The sequence below is a fragment of the Pseudonaja textilis genome, chromosome 6 (assembly GCF_049901715.1).
Source record: "Pseudonaja textilis isolate UNSWEBS1 chromosome 6, rPseTex1.2, whole genome shotgun sequence".
NCBI classification, from domain to species: domain Eukaryota; kingdom Metazoa; phylum Chordata; class Lepidosauria; order Squamata; family Elapidae; genus Pseudonaja; species Pseudonaja textilis.
The window spans coordinates 14337621-14363039 of record NC_141995.1 but is presented as its reverse complement, the minus strand read 5'-3'; the positions used below and the strand labels follow the sequence as shown (position 1 = coordinate 14363039).

Genomic DNA, 25419 nt, shown 5'->3' with positions numbered 1-25419 from the left:
ATAACTGCAGGAGGGAATGGGGAAGAATAAGCAGTAATGTAGGGTGCCATGTATTTATAGTCTAAATAATTGGCATAAGAGAAATTTGGAAACTTCGGATGGCAAAAAGGACTGACAGTGAATCATGGTAAACAATTGATTGGACTCAGTTTTTTCCAAACAAACATATATATAAAATCAGTTATTTAGCAAGCATGAACCTGTGGAGAACCAGACTTCAGATTCTCTGAAGCATGCCATTTTTTTAAAAAAAATAAAGCAGGTCAACTTGTTTTTTTTAATCAGAAAACTGTATCCTTTTCCCCCTCTTCCTCTTCCTCTCCCCCTCCCCCTCTTTCTTTCCTTTCTCTAACTTCAACTCAGAGGAAAACAGTTCCTCATCTCTTTAAGCAAGTGCATTTATTTATTTATTGAATTTATGTTGCCGCCCATTCACCTATGGCGACTCAAGGCAGCTCACAGAATATAAAACCACATTTAAAACAATAAGAACTAACAAAAAGAATCAAATAAATTAATATAGTACAATATAACAAAATCACCCCCAGCTCCAACTCCCCAGCCCCAGGGATCACATGAGCCATTTAATGGGCTCCATCCCACTCTGGGTTCCCCAGGCCTGCTGACAGAACCAGGTCTTCATTAGAGTGGGAGCCATTCTAATCTCTGGGGCAATGATGTTCCAGAGAAAGGGAGCCACCACAGAGAAAGCCCTTCCTCTGGGTCCCACAAGGTGTATCTGCCTTGGGGATGGGACCCGCAACATTCCTTTCCTCCCCACTCTGATGGGTCAGATAGATGTGACTGGCAAGAGACAGTCCCCCAAATAACTTGGTCCCAAGCCATGGTGGGGTTTAAAGGTGACAACCAGCACCGTGAATTGCACCCAGAAACAAACTGGGAACCAATGCCATTCTCGCAGGAGAGGTGATATATGTACATGTTGCGGTCTGCACAAAACCATGTGGGCCGCTGCATTTTGCACCAACTGGAGCTTCTGGGATGCTCTTCAAGGGCAGCCCCATGTAGAGCGCATTGCAATAGATGGGAATCTATTCCCAAGATGGGAATAGTCAAGGTGGCTCAGTGGTGAACCATTCTTATTCAAGAAGCTCTTTAAGGTTTGCCAAATTGCCACTATCGCTGTAGAACTCAAAAAAGCACAATGGAACATTTAAGATTACTGTCCTTTCTTTCTTTCTCACTTGCTGTTTGGCATTCCTAAGGTCTTGATCTTTACCTCAGTCAGGAAAAGAAAATTGGCAAGGCTTGTGAAAAAGTTTATGAACATGGCTTCTGTATTTCTAATATAATTGGTAGCCCTAAAGCTGCAGTACAAAACACAAGCAACATGCTTAATCTTGCTTCTCTTAATGAATAGGTGAAATCTGTCATCTTAAGGCAGGGTTTCTTAGCCTCAGCAAATTTAAGACGTGTGGACTTCAAATCCCAGAATTCCCCAGCCAGCCATATTAACAGCCACAGTACACGTTAACAAGTACCTCAAGTTGAGAAACACTGTCCTAAGCCAAAAAGCAAAGTTCTTATCTGTAAATAGCTGCCCCTGTCTCCTTCTAGAGCTAAATTACACAAAGATGTTTTTTTTTAAAAAAGTGGTGAACAACTGGCTTCATCTTTTCAAGGTAAAAAAAAGAAGCATTGACTTTTCTTTTGAAAAAAACAAAAAACAAAATTAAACTAAATACAGTACATAAATCAGTCCCAATTTCAGGCTGCAACAGAATGAGCCAAAAGCTGAAATCACTCTAAGGTGATTATTTTTCATGTCCTAACAATTCTGTGGTAAAACTTTATAAAATAAATCCATTATTCCTAAGGATTTTTCTAATGATCAAGGAAAAGGTTGGCTTATTGTCTTTACCTTATGAATGCCTATCTGGGATTCTTGCACGTTGTTCTCAGACCCATTACTTCGGTTGATCATCTGCCACAACTTCGAATACATGCTATTCTTCTCAAAAGGATTCATCCCTTTCACCCGTACATGTTCATAGACTGCAGAATCCAAAACGGTGCCGTAAGGAATATCTGTCTGCCAGGAGAGATCTTGAAGAGACCTTAAATATTAGAGGAGACAAGAAACACAAGTTATTTGATTCCATATTTCCAGGCTGTTGGCAAGCAAAGGACAGCACGTATGACAACAATTCTTAAGGCATTTTGATTTTGTTTTTATATGACTCTTAAAAGCCAAAGCAAAACTAGGAGAACTGCCTTTATGTTTTGAGACAAAAGGGAAAGTACAGAGATAGGGGGTAAAAGAGAGAAAAGAAAAGATATTTGATTTTTCTTTTTTTAAAAAGAGACCTACAAAAATCAGGGCAGGTCAGCTTCTTTTAAAGAGTAACATAGAAGGAAAGGTTTAATATTATTTATTTCATTCATATCCTGCTTTTGAGATTTAAGGAACATGCCATTCCCAAAGTGACTCAGCATTACGATATGTTTTTTTTTTTTAATGGAAATGGTAATTGACAGTTTAAAACCTAGCATCAACCAAAAGAAAGCCAACAAAAGAAAAGAGCAAGGGCTAAAATGGATTGGTTTCATTTATCTGTCAAATGTATATGACACCCTTCCATCAGGCCGTCCTCAAGATGTCAAGCAATAACCAGAAATAGGAATCATACCATTATCATCTATTTGATTTAGCTTCTGGACATCAAAGTAAAAGCACTCCTCTAGCCCTGATGAATTACATCTCTACAAAGGTTGTTTATATCATAAACACAGCAAACCATTTCTTAAGTTACATTTCTTACATTAAAGTGCTAAAAGAGACAAAGCATCAATAAACAGGGCAAACTGAACTTTAGTATCTCTATAATCAGAATTATTAGCTGGAGTAACATGTGAAAAATCAGCATACTGCAGGTACATAGGTATTATGAGTCTGCTGTCTGCTGTCTTACAGATTCATTTACTTCAGCTTTATCTACACTAATAATGCATGCTTCCCTCCTTTCTCCATTGGCTGGAGACCCCCTTGTTAACAAATAGGCAGCAAATCCCTGGATACAACTGTAGTTGTCAAAACAGCTTTATTGCTGCTACTTCTGGCAGCAAAGCCACAACAACAACAACAATTCAACGTAGTAAAATACCAGAAACATTAGTGAATAACTGAAGAAAGAAACAGCTTTCGGTAATAAAAACAAACAAAATAATGACAAAAGCATGATTTTCTTGGGTGAAGTAGATGGGAACTCAGATCTCTGAGCGTTCAAACAAGACAACTATCAGTTCACTGTCAAGAATTGATAATTGACATGTACTGCTTGGTTGTTGTTGTTTTTTTTTTTACTAAAGTGAACATACAGATAGTCCTTGACCTATAACAGTTCATTTAGTGACTGTTCAAAGTTCAACAGCACTGAAAAAAATGACATGACTGTTTTTCACAGTTTTACAACCTTTGGAGCAACCCCGTGATCTTGTGATCAAAATTCAGATGCTTGGCAACTGGTTCATACTTATGACTATTGCTGTGATTATCTTTTGCAAGCTTCTGACAAGCAAAGTCAATGGGGAAGCCAGATTCACTTAACAACCATGTTACTAACTGAAGAACTGCAGTGATTCACTTAACAATTGTGGCAAGAAAAATCATAAAATGGGACAAAGCTGACTTAACAAATTTTTCACTTAGCAACAAATTTTTTTGGCTCAATTGTGGACTTAAATCAAGGACTACCTGTAATCAGTTGTCTGCTAATGCTACTGGTGGAGAGCAGATAAATTGCATCAGTGAAGGATTAGTATATTAAGTTTTAATATGGCCTGGTCATTGCAAGGTAATTGCGTTATGCTGAATTTACAGGTTTACAGATTAACAAAGTTGGAAGGGATCTTGTAGGTCATCTAGTCTGATCCCACCAACCAGGAGACCCTACACCATTTATGACAAATGGCAGTCCAATCTCTTCTTGAAAGTCTCAAGTGATGAAGCTCCCACAACTTCCAAAGGCAACTTCTATTCCATTGGTTGATTATTCTCACTGTCAGAAAATTTATCCTTATTTCTAGGTTGAATCTTTCCTGGTTCAGTTTCCAATCATTGCTTCTTGTCTTTGGGTGCTTTGGAAAACAGGTTGACCTAACCCTAACCCTAACCCTAATCCTCTTTGTGGCAGCCCCTCAAATATTGGAAGACTGCTATCGTGTCTCCCCTGGTCCTTCCTAAACATGAAACATTCTTAAACACGATTCATTTATTATTTGTGGTAGTCATCTCTTGCAGTTAATCTGCCCATGAAGTATCTGATGTCATATTTGATGGGAACCAGAGAAAATCTAAGAGTAAAGTTGCTCTTAACATGGTAATTACTGTCTTCATCTATAGAAGGGCCATGGAAAGAAAGCAATAGTGAAATAAGCATCTTCGTTAATGTGGATAGTGAGAACAATGGTAAATTATAATTGTTTGTCTTTTCTTGTAAGAAATTACATCTTTGCAACCAAGGAACTCAATTAGCTATTTTGCACAAACCAGCTCTTGCATGTTACCAGCAATTATCACAATGAATTCTTTTGAAATAAAGGTGAGAAAGAAAAGGAAAGAAGTTACAGAAGGCTACCATTTGTCAATGTGCTCTAATCAAAGAATACAAACTAAGGTTTTTTTAAAAAAATAAAAATAAAACAACTCTTTGGATACCCATTAGAAGTAGTATTATTATACCTGGGAAACAAAACAAAGAAAGCTTAGAAAATGAAAGCACAATTGACAAATATTCACAGACCTTTCTGATAAATTTAGTATCATTATATATCCAGTATCACAGGGTTATTGTTGTGGGGTAAATAGGAGAAGACAAATATCTAATGCATGTTTGGTGCACTGAGTTACTTATGAAATAATAAAGCCCTGGATAAAAAACTAATAAAAAATAAAATAAAAATGCATGTAATATATTATTAAACCTCTGCATATTCAGTGAAAAGTGGAACTGCATTTGTTTGGATAAAACTTCATACTGCACGGATACAAATTTTAAGCACATATAGTAGTAAGTGTAGATTTTAAACTGCTGAATATCTCTAAACTGTACACTTATACAGTCTAAATATTCAACATCTTAACATCTTTAATCTGGTCTTTAGATCTCTCAAAAATAACTATCAAACTGGATTTTTAAAGGACAGAATTGAAAATTATTTGCTACCTGAGCAATGTCTGTTTGTCTGTCTGTCTATCTATCTATCTATCTATCTATCTATCTATCTATCTATCTATCTATCTATCCATCCATCCATCTATCTCTATTCTATCTATATGTCTATATCTATTTATATATCAATATCTATCTATATCCCTATTTCATCTGTCTGTCTGTCTATCAATCTATCATCTGTCTATTTATATCTGTCTATATCTATAGACAGATATAAATAGATCATATATCTATCTATATGTCTATATTTATTTAAATGTCTATCTCTATATCTAGCTATATCTATACCTATATCATCTCTCCCTCTCTCTTTCTATCTATCTCTCATCTCTCTTGTCTGTCTGTCTGTGTATCTATCTATCTATCTATCTATCTATCTATCTATCTATCTATCTATCTATCTATCACCTATCTATCTCTACATATATATGTATATATGAAGAGACACACACACATACATACACACACACACATACACACACACACAAACACACGCACACACACATATGAATTGTGTGGCAGTGCACTGTACACCCTCAATATTGTGAGAGACAGGTTTGCAAGATAGTCTCTGCATTAGCGTTTCTCAACATTAATCTTGGAAAGCTTAGATTTCAATCCCAGAATTCCAAAGTTGCCAAGATTGAGAAGCATTGCTCTAAGAGAGACAGTTTGTCATACAAGGAACAATGCAAGCATGTATTTTGGGCTTTACTTGTGTTGTGGCATACTGGTCAAACCTGATTGATACTGTTCTTACCACTAGCAAAAAATGTTGTATATGGTTGGGTAAGATATTTGGCTAGCAACCTGCTCTATATTAAAGAATTGTATTAAAATATTATATGAAAGCCTTGATTGATTAAAGCCATGATGAGCATCGGGGCATAGACAGTATCTATGTGAAATAGGCTGTGGGTCAAAGTGTATGTGAAAGGACGATTGCTGTAAAGTAACAGAATGAGAGAAATATATTTGCCAAAAGTGTATAAGGAGAAATAGTTGCAAAGACTGAAGAAGCAACTTGGATAAGCAGTTAAAGGTTTCAGACCCAAAAGAAAAGAAGACCAGTGCCATGACTCAATTTTTAAACTGTGGCAAAGGTGTAAAAAGCAAAAACCAAGGAACGGTTAGGATTAAAAAACACTGAGAAAAAATGCAGATTATTTTGGGGAGATTTTTTTTTAAAAAGTTATTTAATTGGGTAGACAGAAGCATCCAGTAGAATATGATTAAAACAAAAATGATGCAATCATTTGAAATAGGATTGAAATGGGGAAACATTGGAAGAACAATTAGTGATAGAGTTTCATTTAAATGAATTCTGTCAGTGTTAAGTGTGCAAGGAAAAAAAAATGAACGGGAAGCCCTAGGACCATGAAGATTTTGAAAAAAGGTTGCAGTTGCCGATGGTATAATTTGGAAAAAGTGGAAATGATTATAGAGACATTGTGCAATTTATTCAAATATATGTGAATCTGTCCTGGATGATTGGAAGAATGAAGAGGCAGAAGTTAGTGAATGCGAAAACTTGCCAAACCATTTAAATGTACCTGGGAAGGTATTTGTCAGAAGTCTGATCAAAAAGGGGAATTTGGGAATGTGATGTCATCCTGGAAAGATGACAATGGTAACCCATACCCTTTGTTTTGGCTGGGAAGGGTAGCGAGCCATGAGGCAACGAACACCAACAAGTTCTAGCTTACGACTCAAGAACCAAACAAAAGACAAGCAATGGGACAAAATTTTCTCATCAAAACACATTGAGTATAGCAACAGCAATAGCACTTAGACTTATATACCACTTTATAGTGCTTTACAGTCCTCTCTAAGTGGTTCACAGAGTCAGCCTATTGGCCCCACTAATTTTGGGTCCTCATTTTACCCACCTTGGAAGGGTAGAAGGCTGAGTCAACCTTGAGCCTGGTGAGATTTGAACTGCCAAATTTCAGGAAGCCAGTAATAGCAGAAGTGGCCTGCAGTACTGCACTCTAACCACTGCACCACTGAGGCTCGTATCAAATTCAAAGAGTTTTGAAGCAGACAAATACCAAGGTATGACTTTGTGAAAAGTAAGGGATGACATTGCTTTCATAGTCAAAAAGATGTAACCACGACAGCAGGATGCAGTTAGTCACCAAATAACATTCCTTCCATTTTGTGGGTGACCCTTTAATGTGATGATTATCCATGTTTATGCTCCAACCATCAATGCAGAAAAAGAGAAGGCTGACAGGCTTTATGATCCAGTTCAATCTAAAGTTGCCAGAATATGTAAGCAAAATGCCAAAGTTGGAAATAAGAAGGAGAATGTAATTAGACTGTATGGCTAAGGCAAGTGAAGTGATGTCGGAGAATAGCTTATCAGCCTCTGCCAACTTCTTCACAGCTAACACAATAGTCCAACAACCAAAATGATTCCAATACACAAAGACATCGCTAGACAAAGCACAAAGACTTCAAGCTGGTAGAAGAAGATGGAAGAGCTTGGTTGTAACAACAAAGATAATCCCATGGGTTGAATGTGGAACAGATCACAAAGTGCTCATGTGAAAGTTCCAAATCAAGCTAAAGCTGAGAAACAAAGACAGCTGGTTTCCATAATATGCTCTTGAGCATATATTCACACAATTTTCAAGGAGAACATCAAGAATCACTTTGAAGTCTTGAACATTATTGTTAGGGAGCCAGGGGAACTGTAGAATGAATTCAAAGAATGAATGTGAAAAGAGACTGCCAAATTTTTAAGAAACAGAAGAAAACAAACTGGATGTCCAAACAGATGGTGAGAATTGCCAAGAATAGAAAAGCCAAAGCCAAGGACAAAAATCACAGGAAGAAACTTATCAAAGAACTAGAGAGAGAAAAGAGACAAGAAGAAGTACTATGATGTCTGTAAAGATATCTAAGATGGGATCATATAAATGAAGACAGCCAAAAGGCCTCTGAACTCAGAAAAGCTTCAATTTGGCACTACTGATGGGAAGGCTACAGAAATTGATTGAATATCTAAGGAAATTTGTCAAGCTAATAAAAATAGAAGATTCTAAGCAAATTATACAGGCAAATATGGAGAATGAGACTCGGGTGAATAGATGGAGAGGGCCAGTTTACATGCTGGTATCAATGAGAGAAAACTTAACTGAATGTGCAAATTTATCACATGTATCCTTAATTTCACATAGAAGCAAAGTTCTAATTTACATCGGTGATCCTGAATATCAACGATATAGATTAGAGTTTTGGATGGAAAGGGTAATGAATCAGGTTTTTAAAAAATTGAGAAATAAGAGATATTGTTGCTAATTCACACTGATAATGGAGAAAGCCAAAGACCTTTGATTGTGTCAAGCTGTAGAATGTCATTAAGAAAACAAGCATCTTTCTCAGAGGTGGTATTCAGCAGGTTCTGACCAGTAGCAGAAATTTTGAGTAGTTCAGAGAACCAGCAAATACCACCTCTGACTGGCCCCGCCCCCCATCTATTCTCTGCCTTCTGAGTCCCTGCTGTTGGGTTGGGTCTTCTTTTGTTGTCCTGGACAGGAGAATGGAACTGGAAAGAAGGTTAGTGGGATGGGGAGGGAATGGGATTTTGCAATAACCTTCCCCCACGAATGGGGAGGGAATGGAGATGCCATGCCCAGCAAGCCACGCCCACAGAACCAGTAGTAAAAAAAAATTGAATCCCACCACTGGTATTTGTGTAATGTATATCTTTCCCCTGCTACGCCCACCAAGCCACATCACGCTAACCAAGCCACATCCACAGAAACAGTAGTAAAATTTTTTTGAATCCCACCACTGATCCCTCTTAGTGGAGAATGGATTATTAAAAAATGTCAAAATTCAGAGAAATGGAAAAACCGGCCTGTGTGGTCAAAGAAAAAAAAACCAGCATTTTTTTAAAAGAGTGGAAATTTTACATGGACTTTTTGCTTTCTAAGAAAGAAATTATATACAGATGTTTGGATTTGAAGATTAAGGAATACATGGATTAAACGAGGGTATGTGTGTGAAGGAAATTGTATAACATATACAGTAGTTGTAGAGTGCAGTACTGCAGGCTGCTTCTGATCAGTGCCAGCTGCCAGCAGTTCGGCATTCAATTCTCACTGGCTCAAGGTTGACTTGGCCTTCCATTTTTCCGAGGTCAGTAAAATAAGGACCTAGGTTGTTGGGGGCAATATGTTGACTTTGTAAACTACTTATAGAGGGCTGTAAAGCACTGTGAAATGGTATATAAGTCTAAGTGCTATTGCTATTTAGGAACAAGGAAAATAAGATTTTATTATCTGTTGTAAAGAAAGTGGAAGTGACTTATTAACTCTAGTTTCTTTTTCATCACTTGTCCCTCCCTCCCTCTCTTCCTTCCTTTCTCTTTCTCGCCTGCCTGCCTGCCAGCCATTCAGAAAGTGCTTTTTTCAAGAGGCAACTGGACTTTCTTGTGGGTGGTGCGGTGACCTAGAGGTGGAACTCTCGCCTCACAATCAGGAGGTTTTGAGCTCGATCCTAGGTAGAGGCAGATATTTCTCTCTCTAAGCACAATGAGAATATATCTGCTGAACAAAACTCCACATTGGCGACAGGAAGAGTATCTGGCCATTAAACACTCTGCTAGATCCATTCAGTTGCCCAGACTCTACCTCACAAGGGATAATGGGGTCGTTAAAAGATGATGATGAACTGGACTTCCGTGTTTTTCTTTGAAGATGTTTTGCTTCTCATCCAAGCTTCAGCTCTCCTGCAGAAAGCACAGCTCCAACTTTTCAATGACTCAGGTGATCTGGAGCAGTGGTCACCAACTGGTGGGCCGTGAGAAAATTTTGGTGGGCCTCAGAGAAATCTCACCCCCAGAGCACCTTCCAAAAGCAATTAATCCAGGCTATGCAGAAACACAAGGCTGTGGCTGCCCACATGGCCCACAGGAACCCTCCCTGCCCACTCACTCCTTACCCAGTAAACTTGCCTGCTAAATTTCTATTTTTCCTTTTTCTGACCATCATCTGTTCTGCTGTGCCAGGAGATTTAGATTAGCTAGAAAGCAGGAAATGGTTGGATTTTTTGCTTTCTAGCTAGTCTTTAGATCTTTGGCTCTGCTTTTAAGTACAGCCAAAACTCCCTTAGGATTGAAGGTTTGCTTGCAAGCAAATTTAGTGCAGACTCACGGCAAGCAAATTTGAGAGACTGAGCTAGCCGATGGCAGATAGATAGATCACTGAATGATTCTGTGAGCAACTCAATCTGCCTGCTTTGCCCGATTTTGGGTAAAAGTTGCTCTTTTCTTATAAAAAAAAATCAATATTTATATAAATATTTATATTTACATACAAGCCATGCCCAGCCAGTCACATGACCACCAAGCCACACCCACAAATTAGGCCATGCTCACAGAACCAGTTAGTGATCCCTGGGATCTAAAACTATGAGTTTGATGGTCCCTGAGGTCCAAAAGGTTGGTGACTCTGATCTGAGGACACAGATAAACCTCCAAGTGGCCTCAATGACTCTCTAAAAGAATGCACATGACCAGCAGTCTGTAAGGAATATAAATATTCTCCCATTCCCCACCATCCAGTCAGAGCTGAAAAGTCTTCTTGGATGAGAAGTGAAACATCTTCAAAGAAAAACTTTAGAGAGATAGAGATCAGAAAGTGTGAAACAATGCATGGAGCAGGTGGAAAGAAGGATGATTGCAAATTGAGAAAGATATAAAGAAATTTGGATCCAGTTTGGATATGTGTAAGAGAAATGCATTTTATTTTATTTATATTTTAAGTTATATTTTCTTACCCATTCCTTTAATTTACTTGAGTTACCATTCCTTACTCCTTTGGATAACATAGAACTTGAATAGTGTGCTGCATAGGTGTGCGTGTATGAATTGAAGCTCAAACTGAAACAAAAATAAAATTCCTATATTCTGGAGTAAATCCATCCATCGAAAATATATTGTGCAAAGATATTTTATTTAAACCTTGAACTGAATTCTGTGGAGTGGGTCCTGTCACCTTAATCCTCCAGCTCTCCCATGAACAGAAAACGGATTTCAATATTTCAGCATCAAACAGTGCATAAAATAGCTGAGTTTTCTTTTAATCTATCTTTTCATGAGCTTTATATTATTTATATACTGCAATAACAGAGAGGGAACATGCTGCGCTGCATATATTTTCATAGAAAGATTTCATTTTAATAAATAGGGACTTTCTGAACCTTTTGTTCATTTTGGTAGTCCTCTAGCTTCTTCATCTTATTTGCACAGCTTCTGTGCCAGTCCCTACTGTTTCTTTCCTTTTCATCAGCATATGCACATTAGAGACTTTATATATATGTGAAATTCTGAATTACCACCAGCTTCAAATCAATTTTCAGACAGTCTCTGAAAGTCTGCAGACCTGACATATTTTCCTTTATTTACCCATCCTTATGGACCACTTAGGCAGGCCTTCATTTTTTTTTTAAATGACATTCATTAGACTTTCTGAAGAACTCCTCCAATCTAACAGCTAGGAGCCATTAAGAATTTGCTGGCACAAATTAGCTTTATGCAAGCGCACAAATCTCTCTGATGACACTTAAAGGCAGATAAAAGGGCTGGGATGTTTAGAGTCTTTGGCAAAGCCAACAGAAAATTATATAAAAAAATGCACACCTAAGAGATTGCAGAAGCTGAACAGAAATGTAGGAAATGGCTCCATGCAATCTTCCAGATGCATTCAACCCCATCTTGCTGGAAGGTAACACAGATTGTATGTCTAGGATTTCTGGAGGAAACAAATTGAGTATAGCTATTTTGCCATCTTCTATCTATAGCCATAGGATTACATTTTGAGTTATAGAAGTATACGTCTATAGACTCCAATAAATCCTATAGAAAAGTAAGATTTCATTCCAATCCAATCTCGTTCCCCGCCCTTGTGATGTCAGCCAATCTCATTGTACACATGTTGTACTCTGACAATAAAGGTTTGAGTTGAGTTGAATTGAATTGATATGTCATTTTAAGATTCCCGAAGGAAGTGTATAAGATCAATACAAAAATTGACTTGCTGGTTGGGTTGTGCCCAATAGTATCTCCTTATCTGTCTTTTGAGACTCACAAGCTGGTTTTACAGTCATTGAACAGTTAATTCTAGCATTTATAACCAGGACATCAGCTGTACTGTTTCTAAAGAGGTACATTTAGTTTTGGGGACTAAGGTTAATATGCATTGTATATTACCCTTTCTCTTAAGTGGGTAGGAGAGTATGGAGTTTATAACCTATTGGGTACTCAGTAATTTTATTTAACTTTTTATTATTTATTTATGAGCACAATTATTTTACTGCCTCAGTCCTTGGACTCCAAGAAGTTTATGGATAGTAAAACAACAATAAAATAAAATAATCTTTAGAAATGTCAATACCCAAATTAGTAATGATTAATGTCAAATGAGCAAAATATACAAATCTGTATATGGATGTAGGCAATTGTGATTGTCTCCAAAGGTCTGCCACAAAAGTCAGGTGGTTACTACCTTGGGAGGACTGTGACATGGATGGATATTCTTGTCTCAGGAGGCTGGTATCACGAATGCTCACCGTTCAGCCCCCTCTTGGTAGACTGGGATCTTTGATAAACATTTTCCATCTGAGAATACTTAGGACAGGCAGGCAGTTAGATACCCAGGTACAAAGCCATATGTTTTAAGGGTACCAAGGCTCTGAATTTCACTTGGAAACAACTTGGCAACTAGCAGATCACTTTAAAGCAGTTGTACAACATGGCAATGAGCAGGTAAGATGCCACCTTCGGGACCAGCTGAAGTTTTCAAGTGGTCTTCAAGGGCTGTATCATGTAGACTGAATTACAAGACATTTTAATATCTATCATCTATCTATCATCTATCTATCTATCTATCTATCTATCTATCTATCTATCTATCTATCTATCTATCTATCTATCTATCTATCTATCTATCATCTATCTATCTATCTATCTATCTATCTATCTATCTATCTATCTATCTATCTATCTATCTATCATCTACCATCTACCTACCTACATTTGTCTGTCTGTCTGTCTGTCTGTCTGTCTGTCTGTCTGTCTGTCTGTCTGTCTGTCTATCTATCTAATTTCTACCTGGTTGCAGTATTTGGGTTTGGCTAGTCTAGACAAAAGAAGGACCAGGGCTGACATGAAAGCAGTATTCCAGTATTTCAGAGGTTGCCACAAGAAGGAGGAGGGCAATTTATTTACCAAAGCACCAAGCTAGGACAAGAAACAATAGATGAAAACTAATCAAGGAGAGAAGTAACCTGGAATTAAGGAGAAACTTCTAACAGAGAGAACAATTAACCAGTGGAGCAACTTGTCTTCAGAAATTGTAGGTACTTCATCACTGGAGGTTTCTAAGAAGAATCTGGAGTTGTCTGAAATGTTATAGGGTTTCCTACTTGAGCAGGGGGTTGGACTAGAGGACCTTCCAGCTCTATTCCAATTGATTGATTTACCTCTATCTATCATCTATCAAAATTTGGAAAGATTGCAATCAAAACAGTGGTTTGCTTCAGAAGAATCCATGGGGTTTTGCTGCTCTAATTAAGAGATGGGACTGATTTTGGAAGGATTCAGGACAATGTATTTCAGTTTATGTTCTGTTTCATTCCGAATTGACCTGTCAATCCACCAATGGAGCAATTATGTCCAGAAAATGAACCTGATATCTAGGCCAATGGTAATGGATGGGCAGCTTTTGCTCTCTTTTAGAGAATTGCCTTTTTAAAAGCACCGGCCAAATCAACTTAATGGCCAATTTGCTGAAGGCAAGAAGGAGCTGCTAGAGAAAAATAATCGCCTAATAAAAACTACACTAGATTACAACATCCCTTTGGATTTGGTTTATTTGTACATAAGCAGTGTGGACACCATAATAATTTGTTTAGAACCGGGATTGATGTGTGTACCCAAAGCTTTCCACAATCTCTCAAAAATTTAGATAAGCCATGTATATCAGAAAAGGAAGAATGTGTCCCGAAAAAGGACACTAATAAAACTAATGAAGGAGGATGTAAAAAAAAGTTAGCTATTCAAGTTTAATTTCAAGTTGCCACTTATTCTCTTAATAAGCTTTTGCATCTCCTGAGAGTGATCTTTCCAACATCAGATCACATATAGAGCTTTCTATAATTGCAGGTGTGTTTGCAGGGCACCTAATGATAATGACTGCTATTCTATGGTTTCTCACGAGAACATCTGGTCAATTTGACTCTGTTGCTTCCAGAATTCATCATGGTCACAACATTCATCAAGGTAAGATCTAACATAGTATCTTGCCTGCATAAACAGCTGTTAGAAGAACAAGAAAAGCAGAAGAGAAATGTAAAACATATATTATCCCTGCAGGAAGTTCCTGGTATTACATGAAAAGAGAACTGCTTCCAGCCTACCCAAAAATACAGTAGAACCTCTAAAATACAGTAGAACCTCTGGTCATGAACGCTTCTGACCACGACCACATTGGGTTCTGACCAAAAAATTCACAATTTTTTTCCCCACGCCCAATTTCCCCTTCCGCACATTTTTTTGGGGGGTAAATGTCAAATTTCCAAAATTAGGTTTGGGTCACAACCAAATCGGGTTGTGACCAAAGTTATGGAATGAATTATGATTGTGATAAGAGGTTCTACTGTACTTGAAGAAGCATAATTCTATGCAAGTTTCACTTATCTCAATTAATTTTGGTCCTTGAAATCCAAAATATTCAATAGACCAGCATAAATATATTATAATGTAGTAGAAACCCGTATGCTGCCTTAGTTAGGAAGAGTTGCATAGCTAGCACACAGAATAGGATTAAAACATCAAGCAAAAAAAGAACAAACCTCCCAGTAAAATATATGTCATGCATTGAGTATGAGTAACCACAACTAACCGCTGTCAGGAAGCTCATTTCCACATTGTACTCTAAAGCATTTCAGTTTCAATGCCTTTATAAAAACCCACTCAAGTCATGTGGACCTCAGGAGAAAACTGCTCCACAGGACAATCCAGTTGGCAAGAAAGCATGCCTTTTTGATCCTGCAACATGACATTTACAACTGGGACAAGCAGAACATCAAATGATTCTGAGTGGGCAAAAATAGCAGGAGTTCTGTATGTAACCAGATCACAAGCCACAATGAGCTATACACAGTAGGCAACTGTTAAAACTATAAACTCTATCTGGAAGCCTAATGATAACCAGTTCAGTTCACAGACTAGTGGTGTTATATGGACAAAATAAGACATGTTCATAACTAGTTCCTGCCTCCTGGATTACTTGTAGTTTTCTAGTGATCTTCAAAGGTAGCACCATGTAGAATGCCTTGTAATTGTCCAAAAGACAGATGGTCATGGTACAAGTGATTGTGAGAAGGCATTTCTCACAATTTCCTGACAGTTAGAACAATTGATCAGATTCTCCAAAGGATCTGAATGCAGGCCAAGAAGCAATGGATGGAAGCTAATCAAGGAGAGAAGCAACCAAGAAGTAAGAACTTCCTGACACTGAGAACAATTTATCAGAGGAATGGCTTTCTTTCAGAAGTTGTGGATGCTCCAACACTGGAAGATTTTAAGAAGAGATTGGACAAGAGATTTGTCTGAAATGATGTAGGGTTTCCTGCCTGACCAGGGGGTTGGACTAGAAGACCCTCAAAATGCCTTCTAACTCTGTTATTCTGTTATTTCAGCTCAGAAAGAGATACAATTACTGCACAAGGTGAATGCCTGCTGGTTACAGCTGTCACCTGACTGAGATGTTAGTTCTTGTCAGTAGTCAATGGAGTTTTTCAGTCATCTAGGTCGTGGCTGTCCCAAAGGTGCTTTTTCAAGAGACAACTGGACTTCTTTGTTTTTCTTTGAAGATGTTTTGTTTCTCGTCCAAGAAGCTAGGCACGCTATTAAAGACCTTAGAGACCAAGTTACAGATAGATCATCACAGAAAAACCTTATCTCTGTGGTTGCCAAGACTCAGCACTAACTTGGTAGCACACAATATCCTCCTCTCCTCTCCTTTCCTCTTCCTTTCCTCTCTTCTCCTCTCTTTCTCTTTCTCTTTCTTCTCTTCATATAACTGGCAGCATAGTTGGGGGAAAACTTTCCCCACAAGAGCAAATATTATTTTAGTCCCTTTACTTAATTATTTCTGTTTTGGATCTAACTTCTAAGGTTATAGAGACAGAATGCCAGCTTGTGATGAGAAAAGGAAGATAAATATTTTTATGCGCTGCGTAAAAAGGAACACACTGATTATTTCAGGTTCCTGTGATCCTGACAGATTAGTCTTTCTTCCATTGAAGTATATGTGTGTAAAGAAAATAAAGATTAACATGGCTAATATTTGTGATATTGCATGTCTTAAAGAATTGTTGGAATCTTAATGTAATGGTGCCAGCTCCATTTGATTTATTTCCATTTGCTTATTTCATATTTTAGGGATGTTGCTTAAGCAACTGTGATCTGAGCCTTGCAATTGAAATGGCTCATAAGATTGGGATGCTGGGTATTAGAAACTCAGGAGCATTTCATTTTAATAAGAGCACAACAAAACAAGAACAAAAACATACAAACTAATTTAGCTCCTGACAATTTGTAATTGCACAATATAGCTCTCATCAGATTGTAAAGGCTTTGTTTCACATAGATTAAAACAATTCACCCCAAAAGAAATAGTGCATTTAAGTTTATGTATTACAGTGGCATGTATAAAACAACAACATGCCTGCAGAATGAATAAGTTTGTCTTATAACTTGGAAACTATCTGCACAGAGACAATTAGTCATTCAATAATGAGGATGAACATCTAATTGCTTATTCTAAAGCACATTTATTTATGACACATTCATTTATTCATATAAAGCTTTGTCTAAGCAATTTTATTCTCCTTTTGTTTTTTTCTATAGTTATATGGTTATGTGAATTAATTCTAATACAGCCCAAACAGACAGGGCACAAAAAGAATTACAAAAAAGAATTGCCTTGTCTGGGTGGCTTACACATTTGAATGATTGCTGGGTGGCTTAGAGATTTGGATAAATCAATTAACAGTAGAAAGGACAGTTCATTTTCCTTTTGGAAAAAATAATAAATTTATTGGAATTCAGTTGCAGTAATCAGAGCCAAAGATCACACGATAAATAGCCATTTGCCAAAGGCTTCAAAGGCTTTCCAGAGATATTCAAAGGTTTTCCAGAGATATTCAGTCTAATGAGAACTGTGGTATAAGAAAATAGAATGCATTTATTTAGGGAGTTTTACACTCATGTCAGAAGTACCCAGGCGCTTCTAGGTTGAAAAGATTAGCCAGTGACATGATTGTTGTCTGTGGGATATACAGTTGAAGCCTCCTTTTATGTTCTTGGCAGGAGCAGGAGCAGGAGCAAAGGATGAGGGCTCATCCCACCTCACAGCAGCATTTGGGTCTCAAACATGGTCTTGCTAACTTCCAACAAACACCTAACCACAAGAGCCATTGTGCTCCTTGTTTAGGGAGTTGAAGGATAAAAGGTAAAGGTAAGGATTCCCCTCGCACATATGTGCTAGTTGTTTCTGGCTCTCGGGGGTGGTGTTCATCTCCATTACAAAGCCAAAGAGCCAGCGCTGTCTGAAGATGTCTCCATGGTCATGTGGCCAGCATGACTAAATGCTGAAGGCACACAGAACGTTGTTATCTTCCCACCAAAGTGGTCCCTATTTTTCTACTTGCATTTTTACATGCTTTTGAACTGTTAGATTGGCAGAAGCTGAGACAAGTGACAGGAGCTCACTCCATTATGCAGTGCTAAGAATTCGAACCGCTGAACTGCCAACCTTTCTGATGGACAAGCTCAGTGTCTTAGCCACAGAGCCACAGCATTCCCAGTTTAAGGAGTTGAAGGGAGAGGAATCTTAATTTCATAGGAGGAGGGACCATGGTTACACCTAGACCAGTATTACTCAATATTAGCAACTTTAAGAAGCGTGGACGTCAACTCCCAGATTTCTCTGGCCAACCATGTTGGCTAGAGAAGACTGAGGGTTGATATCCACACCTCTTAAAGTTGCCCATGCTGAGAAATGCTGACCCAGACCATCTTGAATTGTTATATTGTCTCTTGCTTGCAGGTTTGCTAAGGTCTGCAAAGATCAATAATAAAGATGCAGGATATACTTTTCACAAAAAAGAGACATTAGATAGAGAAAATGCCTACGCATGCTTTCTGTTTGGGGAATAACTGCAATTTTAGGGAACAAATAATTTCTCTCCTGTCCCCTGGCAGGGACTTTGATAGTCCTATGGCAGTTCAGAGTAAATGGAGCTGCCCTTAGGAGAAGAGGAGTGTTCTCCCCCACAGAGACAGTAAAACAGTGGTCAAAAGTAGTAAAACTGTGAGAGACAGAAAACCTTTCACCTCCCAGCAGATAAGGTGAGACCACCAGCCATTCTGAGAGTCTTTGTTTTCCTTTCCCTCTGTTATTAGAAAAAGGGAAGGAAAAAATAAATAAAAGAAACAAAGCAAGAAACCCAACAGGGATTCTACTGTTGTCCCCAACATTACCACTATAATCACTGCTCATAATCTAATCCTGTCTCAAGGTGCTATTTAGAACCTTCGTTGAAATGCTATATCTGAGAATATAGTCTAGGGTCATACCCAGGAATGGGATCCGACCAGTATAACTACTGGTCCTATTGCTTTGCAACGCGTGCGCATGTGTGAGTCGCTCAAGTGCAATTTACGACCTGTTGAGCTGCCCGGACAGCTGAGCAGCGCTGCATACAGGTGCACAGCGGTTGGAAAAGCCCTGCTTTTCTGCTTTTTTAACTGCAGCTGTGCTGCGCAAAGCAGCTGTGGTTGAAAAAGCAGGAAATAAAGGACAGGTAAGAACCCGGGCAGGCGGATGGTCCAAAACAGCAGCAGACACAGAACCGGTGCTGCTGTTCTTCAGTGCTACCAGTTCTGTAGAGCTGACTGAACCGGTAGAATCCCACCCCTGGTCATACCAGATTAAGTATGGAACTATTGAAATTTTCTGACACTTAGAACAATTAATCAGTGGTACAACTTGTTCCCAGAAGTTGTGGCATCTCCAACACTGGAAGCTTTTAAGAAGAGATTGGACAACCATTTGTCTAGGGTAGTGGTTCCCAACCTTTTTTTCACCCTGCATCCCTAAAGAAATTTCACTCGAACCTCGCACCCCCTGAAATTTAGACTTTAGGAACTACTGAACGCGTTAAATATATGGTAGGATAAAATCTTTTCAGCTATGTATGTGACGGCCACTAAATAACGATACTTAACTCTAAAATGAAAACAAAGTTAATCCATTGCATAATAAATAAAAATGCCAACATATAGCCAATATCCTATTATTTACCTGGACTTTTCTCGCACCCCCTGGAATATCATCTTGCACCCCCAGGGGGTGTGGGCACCCCAGATTGGGAACCCCTGGTCTAGGGTTTCCTGCCGGAGTAGGGGGTTGGACTAGAAGACCTCCAAATTTTGTTATTCTATTATTTTGAAATGATGGGTGCAGGAAACCATCAGCCATATTTACCGGCCAGACTTATTTGTGTGTGTATGTGTGTGTGTGTGTGTGTGTGTGTTTCACTATGATTAGTCTTATTTTAAAAAGTATAGAAATGGGAATGAAAGGTAAGAGAGGTGGAATGTTCATGTAAGGCAGTTCAAATCGCTAACAGGTTTATTGCATGCTAACTCTCTCTGTAAGGATCTGAAATACTAATGGTCAAAGCAAATTGGTATTATAAGAGTCAACAGAATTCAAGATGGCTTGGACTTAGATCCAGTGGTGTGTCCTCTACATTTAAAAAAGCCCATTTTCAACTCAATTACTTACCTTCCGCTACATCCCTGGTGAGTAAAACAATTGATGCATGGCAAATCGCTCTGCGAATTAGCTGTGCTAAAAAACCAGGAAACAAAGCACAGGAAAAAGCAGGGGCAGGTGGGTGGGCCCAAATGCTCACCGGAACTACCGAGTTGCCTGAACCGGTCTGAACCAGTAGAACCCCACCCTTGCTTAGATGGGCATGAAGGGACTCAAGGCTGATGACATGTTTGAACCCTCCCTTGGGCTCAGCCTACTTCTATTTCGACACTGATTCTGGTTGGGTAGGCTTCAATTTTGGCCAAAGAGGTTTTCCAGCTCGTGGTTGACTCTTACTCCCAAGCTTGTGCAAACTTACTGGATGGAATTCTCAATACGAGTGATGGTGAGAAAAGCCGCTAGATTTGCAGTGTAGGATGAGATGACGATCAAGGCAAACAACCACCAGGCGCCCATCATCATTCGAGTTGCCAGTGTGGTATAGGGAACTTCTCCTCCTGTTGAGCAAGAAAGGTAGAATGATAAGAATTTTAATTGCAGAAGAAAATCCTTTTATTCTAGAGAACATGCTCATATAAAACACCATAGTTGGTATCAATTTAGGAAAAGAATCTTGGAGTTCTAGGTTGCAGTCAACAAATTAACATCTATAGATGAAAGTCATCAAAGGACACCATTCCATGATACTTAGTAAGAGGATCCTCTTAAATAGTTTTCTGCTATTTATCAAGAAACTTGGCTCAATATCTAACACAAAGAACAATAGCCCAGAAGTATTTCTATTATTTTGCAAGTTTTTTGCTATTGATTTTAATTAACTCTATGGAAATGTAGATATTTTTCAAAAAATGATCTAGTATCAACACATCTATATATAAACACACCATCTGATTGTTCTTTAGTATATAAAGACTCAAGCACAGTTTCTAAATGCAATTATGCACACACATACATTGGAGGGAGAAAATAGAAAGAGGGAGGTATTAATTTATATTCAGACATTAAGATTCAAGGTTCCCCCCCCCCTTTGTGGTTAAGTTAATTGATAAAGTAAAATCAATTATTAAACAAAGCAGCCATTCAAATAATATTTTTACAATTTTTTTTTATATCTGGAGGTAAATACATACATTTGCACTGAAAAAACAAAAATCTTCCTCCCTCCCTCCTTCCCTCCCTCCTTCCCTCCCTCCCAGTCACTTGTGATTGTAGATTGTTCATTCAGTGAACATGAATAATTTGGTTAAAAAACATAGAGATGGAAAAATAGCTTATTCAAATCGTCTTGGTTTTGAGACCACAGCAGAAATACCAATAGATTAGATGGATGTGTCAGAATGATGATAAATGAAATATTTCATTGACTCATTCTGCAGTTGCAATATACAGGATGTTTTATCTTAGGAAAAATTATTTCATTTACAGAAATTAATATAAAAGCCATTCTGAAAGTTGGAAAAGTGTCAGCGTGATGGACATGAATCTGAAACAAAGAAGACAGATACTACAAAAACTTTTTTTCTGTTTCCTTTCCTTTCCACCTCAATTGTATCTGAATCCATTATTCAACTACTTTGCTGGTTATAAACCTAGACACAAATATTGACAATAAACTGTATTAAACACCCACCAAAATACTTTAGAGTTTCCTCTCACTTATTTTGAAACTGTATCTAGTATAATTGACTTCTTTCCCATTTAATACAATACAGTGCAAAAAATGGTCAAAGAATGGGAGGTAGGGCAAAAGGACACCTAAATAAATGAAATGACATTAATCGTATATGATTTCCGCCAACATGTTCTATTTCCTTGTGTGAAACAGACAGTAATTACCTGTAGGATATGTGCCTGGTTGTGTATGTGAACCAAAGAGGTTTCAACTTATCCTGACTGCAGCTTTTTTTATTTTATTTACCCTGATGATGACAGTAGAGGGACAAACCCCAGTATTTTCAATTTAATTTCCAATACATATGCATTTTTTAATGACCTTATAATCCCTTGCATCAGGATGGAGCTGAGCGTTTACTGGCCAGATGCCCTCCTGATGCCTATGTGGAGTTTGCAGCAGATATTTTCTCTTTGCACCCAGAGAGGATCAAACTCACCTAGGATCAAACTCACAGCCTCCTGATTGTGTGAAAAGAGCTCCACCTCTAGGGTGCCAAGCTATTCCCTAATATATATCCAATATTCACTCATAAAAGTCTGGAAGTGGAAGCATTGTTAACCATGAAAGGATGTGTCTATGAATTCCAGGGTTCTTTGTCTTCATCAATGCTAAATCCGTTATTTTATTATGATGATCCCATTAAGCACAGATTTACCTTTCTTGATTATAACCATTTGATTACTAGGTATATGTTAGGAAAGAATTGCCTACTAAAAGCTTTTAATAAAGATTGCTCTGTCCACCCTATTCTTCTGCAAACGCTGAGTTAATTATAAATGGCATCTTTGATGCATGTAAGTTTTGTCTTTAAAAACATAACCCACTATTCAGTAGCATAGGATTGACTACTTTATATATTTCAAATTTCTACCTACTTCTGGAAACTTATTGTAAAAAAAAAGAATCATGATTCTATTTGGATAGTTTTATTTGATATTAAGACTTCAGGAAGATGAAATATCTAACTTCTGAAAACCTAATATCAGAGCTGAACATTTTTTTTTTAAATAGAGTATTTTTATCTTACCCTCTTTTGGGGTGATTTTTAAAAACTTTTCAATCAAAAAGCAAATTACATTTGAACACAACTTTTTAGGTAGACATATAGAATAAATCCAATAGATCTGATTGCTCCTTTCACCATCCATTGTCACTCTCCATAATTTGCTGTGAATTTAATTGAAAGGAGTAGACTGGTAAAAGGGAAACTTGTAATTTCTCCAGATACTTCTTAAATCACATTCTCATTTTTTAAAGCTCTTGAATAAAAACAAAAAGCTGTTCCCTACCTTCTTTATATGGGGGCAATCGGCAGGAGAAATAGAACTGAAAGTCAATGTTAGGCTTTTTTAAAAAATCCATAAATGAAGCTCTCAAATAAAAATTTGAAGAGGAATAGAAAATTGGAGGGGGGGAGGACCTGAGAATTGGATCTTGCTGGACTGACATTCTGCCAGAAAAATTGGGTGCAATGCAATGATTTTAAATTTACTAACCCCTTTGGGGATGATATCATGGAGCTATCTTTTTTCAAAAGACTTAATAGCTGGTGTTCTCTGAGTTTTGTGTTTTTCTTACAGATGTTTTATTACTAACTAATTAACATCATCATTGCTAAAATGGTAATGAAATGTCTGTAAGAAAACCACCCAGCTCAGAGAGCACCAAGGATCCCACAGTTCAACCCTGAGCTAAAAGTGTTCTTTTCTATCAGGACTTAATAACCATCTATCATCCCAAGAACTGTGAGATCTCAAGAATGGAAACAGGTAATCATTTTGGGGCTGAGAGGAGTGTTGCACCTGTAAACATCTTTTTAAAAATCTCTAATGCAGAGGTGTCAAACTCAATTTAATTGAGGGCCTCATCAGGGTTATGTTTGATTTTGGAGGGCCAGGGTGGGGCATGGCCAGCTCGAGATCACTCGTGTCAGAGGCACCTGTGGTGGCCCAAGTGCTCTGCCAGCAAAAATGGGCTCCTGAGCTCTGTTTTCAGCTGCGATGGCCTCCTGCAACCCTCTGCCAGCATAAACTGAGCTCGCAAGGGCCACACACAGCCCTCCCAAGCTCTGTTTTTGCTGGCAGAGGCATTGCGGGCCAGTCCTTCACTATGTCCAGGGCAGACCCTCAGGCCACTTCTAAGCAACCCGTGGGCCAGATCTGGCCCCTGAGCCTTGAGTTTGACACCCCTGCTCTAATGTCTCAGTAGATGATATCATGAGTCTATCACAGTAGGCAAAATTAAAAACTGAAGGCCCTTTTTGGTTTCTGAAAAGTTGAATAGGGTTTTTGATTAGATCTACAGCCATTTTCATTAGCACTTTCCAAAAAAAACCTCCCCTCATAAACTGGAGATGGGGTAGTACTATTATATGCTTACCTTTCCTTTGAATATTTAATACATTTCTTAATTTGCATATATTAAATCAATAAAGATACAGTCTTGTCCCAATGAACATATGACTTCTGAATTACTATTACTATAGACCCCAGTTGTGGCTACCTATATAGCCACAATTGGGCTCAACCACAATTGAGCCCAATCTTTCTGTTGTTAAGTGAGACATTGGTTAAGTGAATTTTGCCCCATTTTATGACCCTTCTTGCCACAGTTGTTAAGCGAATCACAGCAATCATTGCATTAGTAATGTGGTTGTTCAGTGAATTTGGCTTCTCCGTTGACTTTGCTTGTCAAAAGGTTGCAAAAGGTGATCACAAGATCGCAGAACGCTGTGACCATCATAAATATGAATCCATTGCCAAGTGGCTGAATTTTGGTCACGTGATACTGCAATGGTCGTAAATGTGAAAAGTGATCATAAGTAACTTTGAATGGTCACTAAATGAATTTTTGTCAATCAAGGACTACCTTTACGTTGGCATTATTTTTTAAAATGGTACATATTACTCTAAGGAAGCACTCCTGTGAGTGGATATGAAATCTGAAGAGGAGAGTGCTCCTATTTTCATTTTATTTTTTTATTTTTTGTGTCGGGGTCATGTTATTCTCTTCCATTAGGAACAATTCTAAAACTTTAGAGTCTTAGTCTGCAAGAAAAGCTCTCAGGCCAATAAGAATACGCATCCACTTCAGTTTTCCACCCGAATATATGCAGGTAGGACACAGAACTGAATGTTCAACCCCATTCCTATCCATTTTAAAGGCCTCTGATGAACTGCTACCCAAAACTAATAATTCAAGGACATAATATGCAGATGTACATGTGCACAAACTCTCAACTAACAGGCACTGAATATCTTGTATACAAAGTACTTTCTTTAGTAAGAGGTTACCTACATTTTTCTTTAACAAAAAACATTCTCCCTTTTGATTATTCAGCAGACCAGGATGGTTCTTGAAGAATATGTATATGTGATGTACATACATTTATATGAGGGAGTTCAATCACCATGATTAAAAATTGGACTGTTCCTACATAATATCTAATTTCATCAATGAGACATAAGAGCAGAGATGGGCCATGGGTGAACCACAATTTCATTTCATGTTTAATGGAACAATAGACATTGCTTACATTTTTAAATTCGAACTATCGCTCATCATTGTATTTTATATTGGTTGTATAATTTCATATTGTCCTTTCCAATCCCCCTTGATGGCAGGACTTTGACTTATTTATTAATCACTAAATTGGTCTGCCAGGAACCTTGAACGACATATTGTATAC

The 25419-nt window shown here is 38.0% G+C and overlaps 1 protein-coding gene across 1 annotated transcript in view; it reads right to left on the bottom strand.

Annotated features, from left to right (window-relative positions):
* GRID2 (glutamate ionotropic receptor delta type subunit 2) overlaps positions 1-25419 on the bottom strand; it is a 1009897-nt gene that overhangs the window by 154836 nt on the left and 829642 nt on the right. The window contains exons 12-13 of the mRNA XM_087935906.1: positions 20415-20553; positions 1883-2078 (exon numbers count right to left, since the gene is read on the bottom strand). Of these exons, the coding sequence (XP_087792032.1) occupies positions 1883-2078; positions 20415-20553 (335 nt within the window). The remainder of the gene's footprint in view (positions 1-1882; positions 2079-20414; positions 20554-25419) is intronic.